We start from the raw sequence: 5,825 nt of genomic DNA on the forward strand, positions 1-5,825 counted from the left end.
GATCAAGCGTGTTGGGTTATGTGGTGCACCCCTGCAGGGAAGTTTATCTATTCGAATAGCCGTGATCTTCGGTAACAGGACGACCCGGAGTTGTACCTTGACCTTATGACAACTAGAACCAGATACTTAATTAAACACACCCTGCCAAGTGCCAGATACAACCCGGTGATCGCTCTCTCACATGTCGACGAGGAGAGGATCGCCGGGTAGGATTATGCTATACGATGCTACTTGGTGAACTTACCATCTACTCTCTTCTACATGCTGCAAGATGGAGGCTGCCAGAAGCGTAGTCTTCGACAGGACTAGCTATCCCCCTCTTATTCTGGCATTTTGCAGTTCAGTCCACCGATATGACCCCTTTACACATATACCCATGCATATGTAGTGTAGATCCTTGCTTGCGAGTACTTTGGATGAGTACTCACGGTTGCTTTTCTCCCTCTTTTCCCCCTTTCCCTTCTACCTGGTTGTCGCAACCAGATGCTGGAGCCCAGGAGGCAGACGCCACCGTCGATGACGAGTCCTACTACACCGGAGGTGCCTACTACTACGTGCAGGCCACTGACGACAGTCAGGAGTAGTTTAGGAGGATCCCAGGCAGGAGGCATGCGCCTCTTTCGATCTGTATCCCAGTTTGTGCTAGCCATCTTATGGCAACTTGTTTACTTATGTCTGTACTCAGATATTGTTGCTTCCGCTGACTCGTCTATGATCGAGCACTTGTATTCGAGCCCTCGAGGCCCCTGGCTTGTATTATGATGCTTGTATGACTTATTTATGTTTTAGAGTTGTGTTGTGATATCTTCCCGTGAGTCCCTGATCTTGATCGTACACGTTTGCGTGCATGATTAGTGTACGATTGAATCGGGGGCGTCACAAATTCCACCGAAGGAATCGTCAAAGCGATGCTCGAGGAGGTGGTGGTAGCGGATACAAGTTCGCTGTTGGGAAAAACAGCACGGTCGCCCGAGGGCAATGTTGACGTTGATCCCCCGAGCTCCATGGATGATTCCTCCATGATCTTGATAGAGATCGGAGTTGATGTTGATGAAGGCCCTCATCCAAACATGATGATTGGAGGTAGGGCACAATCCTCGGTCAAGCCAAGGTGACCAGTCGAGGCGGCGACGAAGACACCGACGTCACAGTTGATCTGCAGGCGGGCCATTGATCCTGTTGCCGACCACACAGCGGAACTCTCAATGAAAGCATCATTGTCGGTGTCAAAATCGGCAGATCTCGGGTAGGGGGTCCCAAGCTGCGTGTCTTAGGATCGATGGTAACATGGACACGAGATTTTACCCAGCTTCGGGCTCTCTCAAAGAGATAATAACCTACATGCTGCTTTTGATTGTATTCGATGTGTATGAGTACAGAGTTGATCTACCTCGAGATCATATGTTGTTGTCTAAACCCTAGAGGTATGATGAGTAATGTCATGATGCTCTATCGACTAGCCTGGCCTCGGCTTATGTAATGTACCAGAGGCCTAGGATAACAAGAGTCCTAGTCGAATACGCCGCTGGAGAGGAGTCCTTGTCTTGATCACCAGGTCTTGTGAAATCTTCCTCGTGTATACATCGGCTGTCCGAACTGGCCCATGAGCAAACGGCCATGGGGGTCCTCGGTCCAATCCAACTGATCGGGAGACGACGTGGTGAGTACCCCCTAGTCCAGGACACCGTCACGCTCCTCGACCTAGCCGCCGCCATCGCCGCTTCCTCCCTTCGCCGCCGCCACCCGCTGTCGCCGCCGCCGGTCCCTCCGATCGCCGCCACCGCTGTCGGTCGCCGCCGCACTCCCACCTGCACCGCTGCCACCCGCCGCCGCCGCGGCTTCCTCCTAGCCGCCGACGCGCCCCTCAGCTTCCGCACCCCTCTCCCACCCGCGCCGCACCTCCCTCCCCAACCCGCGCCAAACCCTAACCCTAGCCACCCCACCCGCGCCGCACCTTCCCACTCCCTTCTCGTTGCGCCATGAGTTCCTCCTCCTCCACCGTCTCCAACCCCTTCGTTGGTCCCGATGTCACCCTCGTCCGTGATCTCAACATCCATGAGCGTGTTCCGGTGGTGCTTGATCAATCCACCGCGTCCTACTCCGCTTGGAAACAGTACTTCTCCTTGGTGTTTCGCAAGAACCTGCTCCACGGCCACGTCGACGGTACCGTGGACTCGAGCCTCATGATTCACGACGAGGAGTGGATGATCCTCGACGCCACCATCATCCGCTGGTTCTACCTCACCATCTCAAGGACCTCTTCCACACGGTGGTGGACGATAACGACAACGCCTACGCCGTCTATTCTAGTCTTCTACACAGACTTTGTATAATACTCCATCTTTTCCGGGTTCATTAGGCATGCGTGTATCTACCTAGATTGATAACTTAACCAACATAATACAAGTTGTATATCCCATAATTCATACCATTAAAATATGTACCATTTCAAGTTTTAATGATATAATTTTTTATGATATATAACTTGTATTATGTTGATCAAATTGTCAACATGATACGTGCGGGCCTAATAAACCGGAAATGAGGTAGTACTTTTTGTCCATGGCAAAGTTTCAACTAACATTAAATCATATTTCAGTGAAAAGGTGAACTTTCTATTGATTAACCACATTCAAACAACATCGTCATGATTCTCTTGATTCTTTAATTTGGATTATCATGCTGCAATCAAGTTGGATTCTTCAAGCTGCAATCGAGCTGCCGTCTTCAACTGTTGTGTGGCACGTCTTCTACATCTGACATGCGCTTTTCGGGCTTTGGACATCGATCTTGGTAGCTCGATCATAGCCCTAATAGAATGTAGTATACAATGGTGACGGGGAGTGAGATAAATATCCCAAGAATTACCCTGAAAAGAACAAAAACCAGATAGATACATTTGATCAGATGGTCATTCACAGAAACAAGGCAACAATATCTGTAGCAAAATCTGGTAAAGAAACGCACCCTGTGCTCATGATGTCTGCATGGACCTTGTATTCTTCAGCGTACACAAATGAAGTCACAGCTAGGGGTAGTGCCGCCTGTATGAACATGCATGTCAAAAATAGTGGTTAAAAAATTATATCTCAAAATTTGTATAATGAACAACATATATAACTACACAGCTTCAGCTTTGGTCTAAACCCTGAAGGGATTTTTTTGGGGGAAGGTTTGATTAGAATTTAGCTCCGGCACCGCTTACTATAGTTTGTTCAACTAGCGGTAAAAAGTTTCTAAAATTGTGGGTTTCGTTCAACTTTCTGGGTCAGCATTTGTTGTACTCCTACTCTTTTTTTTTTTTTTTGAGAATATCATTTGTTGTACTCCTACTGGCACCTCGGAGATGACCTCCTCAATTTTTGACTTGTACTACTACTGGACACAAACGTGTGCGGTCATCTTTCACCACGCACTTTCCGTTACTACTGGAGCATGCAACCGTATGGCAGCTAGGGTGTAGGCAAGAAACGTAGAAATAAATGTCGTCACACATCTCAAGAAATAAATGAAAGAATTAATCAGCCGTGCGTGCGGTTTACCTGTACAACAGCAATGTGCAGCAGGGTGCCGTGCATGCCGATGGCGAGCGACGCGAGCAGCATCACCACCGGGCCTACCAGGAACTTGAGCACCATCGACACCGACGCGATCGCGTAGCCGCACGGGACGAACCGCGACTGCCGCGCTATGAACGTCCCCGACGCGAACATGCTGAGCCCCACCGCCGTCGTCTGGATGGTGAACAGTGAGTCGTCGATTATTTTTGGCATCTTGATTCCGCACCTGCAAAACACCAGTAGATCGACGTGAATTCATTAGGAAAGATATACAGCAGGAATACAGTTTGTAATACGAGGTAATATGAGCTGTGAAGTGTGAATGAAAGGGACGTACTTGAATGCGATCAGGGCCCAGATGAGGCCAAGGAAGCTGGCATAGGTATTCGGAATCTTGAGAACCTTCTTCCCTGCCATCAACGCGATGTGCGTCACCGACGGCGCCGTCGACTTCGCCGGCGGCGGCGGCGACGCTTCCTCCGCATCGGTACTCATCTCCCTGGCCACCGTCGTAGTTGTGTTGTCTGCCAGGTCTTTTTGTACCGTAGACGCCGGGGCAACCTCCGTGATCTCGATGTTTACGGTTACTTCGTGGGCCCGCTTAGCCGCAACGATGGCCTCGTCGTTGGGAGCGATTTTCTCAGCGGACGGCGCCGCCCCGGGCGACCCAGGGCTAATCTTGGCGGTGCCATCCATGGCCGTCGCGGCGCGCCGGGCCGCCATGTACTCGTAGATGAAGATGACGACGTTGTACCAGACGCAGAACTGCATGACGACGATCTGCTTCATGAGGTCCTTGGACATGGCGCCGTACATGCCGCCGAGGAGCGGCACGCCCATGATGATGGTGTTGGGCAGCGACGCCACGGAGAAGGCGGTCACCACCCACTGCAGCGGAGAGGCCGCCGCAGCCGAAGCCGAAGCCTTGCCGCCTCCGATTGAGGGACGGCGGCGGCGCGAACGGGACTCCCAGGCGGCCCACGCGACGAGGCCGAGCAGCATGACGGCCTTCTGCAGCGTGTCGGCGGCGACGAGGCGGCCGTTCATGGCGTAGGGGTTGTTGGTGGAGACCATGTTGAAGATGAGCACGGGCACGGCGTAGATGGCGACGAAGTGGTTGATCCCCGCGCACTGCTCCTCGGAGAAGGCCTTGAGCCACCGCACGGACGCGTACCCGAGCACCGCCGCCGTGTACAGCGGCGCCATCGCCTCCACGACATGGTACACGGCCAGCCACGTGATCATGGCGCCCTAGAAAGTAGCACACCCTATATATGATCCAACTTTCGACCGATCAGGGACGACCACGCCTCTCTATAAATCGACGGCGTGGATTCGGTTTCGTACAGCTAGCTGTGCGCTAAGCTTCCTCTTGTGGTACTAGAAGTGTCTTGGTGTAAGGGTTTGGGTTTTTGGCTGGGACGCTCGTGTGTATATATAGTGGCTCGTCCCGGGTTGACGCGGATCGAACTGGCGACGTAACTCTCTCTTTTTTTGGAACACTGGTGACGGAACTCGGGGTGGGTCAAGTCGATGGTTTCGTCCATGGTTTTGGATCATGGAAAAGCAGGTTCGTTCGTTCGTTGAGGAGAGAAACCAGAAAGGTGGTACGCGCGAGCGATGTGTGGTGTGTGCGCGCGGCGCACTATGTACGGCTGCACGCCGCCGCCAGTGGGACTTGTTAATGGAAACCTGAGGCATCGTGAGTTGTCATCATGCATGCTCTGGGAATAGCAGTGTGCGATACGCTTTCCCTGTGTCCAGCCAGGTGATTTAAACCGGATTCTGTCTTTGCATGAGCTACAGGTCATGTGATTAGTAGTACTACGAGTGGTAGTTGTCAGAGCCTAAAAAGTCAACAAGGGGGCAACAAGAAGAACTCGAATTCCTTTTGGTCACTCTCTCCGGCCGTGTTTTCACAAATGTTCATCAGGCTAGGGGACGCCATCTAATCTAACCGATCCAAGGAACATGCATTGCTGTATTTTCGGGTCACATGGGAGAAGGAATCGCAAAAACTGGCCGAACTCCATGGGCGGTTTTCCTCCTCGATGTGGCGCAGGTCCGCATAATTTTGCAGGGCGACTGCATTAGGCACGACGACGAGGACGCGTAATTTCATGTACGACTCCGTGTCTACTGTCCAGCTCTAGCGGTCAAGTTTGTATCGCGCCTGCCATGCTCTACTTCCATCGTACGTACTTACACGATGTTGGAGGAGTACGTACGTACGTCTCTTGATTGCAACGGCACCAAACCATGCAT

General features: G+C 51.9%; 1 protein-coding gene across 1 annotated transcript; it reads right to left on the reverse strand.

The window, feature by feature from the left end:
• Window positions 1-2,553: 2,553 nt before the first annotated feature.
• Window positions 2,554-4,960, reverse strand: LOC109739992 (probable auxin efflux carrier component 9). The gene is made up of 4 exons (XM_020299041.4): window positions 3,898-4,960; window positions 3,543-3,786; window positions 2,968-3,044; window positions 2,554-2,869 (listed from the first exon to the last, which is right to left on the reverse strand). Exons 1-4 carry the CDS (start codon window positions 4,803-4,805, stop codon window positions 2,803-2,805), a joined length of 1,296 nt encoding a protein of 431 aa, XP_020154630.1. The 5' UTR covers window positions 4,806-4,960; the 3' UTR covers window positions 2,554-2,802.
• Window positions 4,961-5,825: the final 865 nt, after the last annotated feature.

This window comes from Aegilops tauschii, chromosome 3, assembly GCF_002575655.3.
Source record: "Aegilops tauschii subsp. strangulata cultivar AL8/78 chromosome 3, Aet v6.0, whole genome shotgun sequence".
NCBI classification, from domain to species: Eukaryota; Viridiplantae; Streptophyta; class Magnoliopsida; order Poales; family Poaceae; genus Aegilops; species Aegilops tauschii.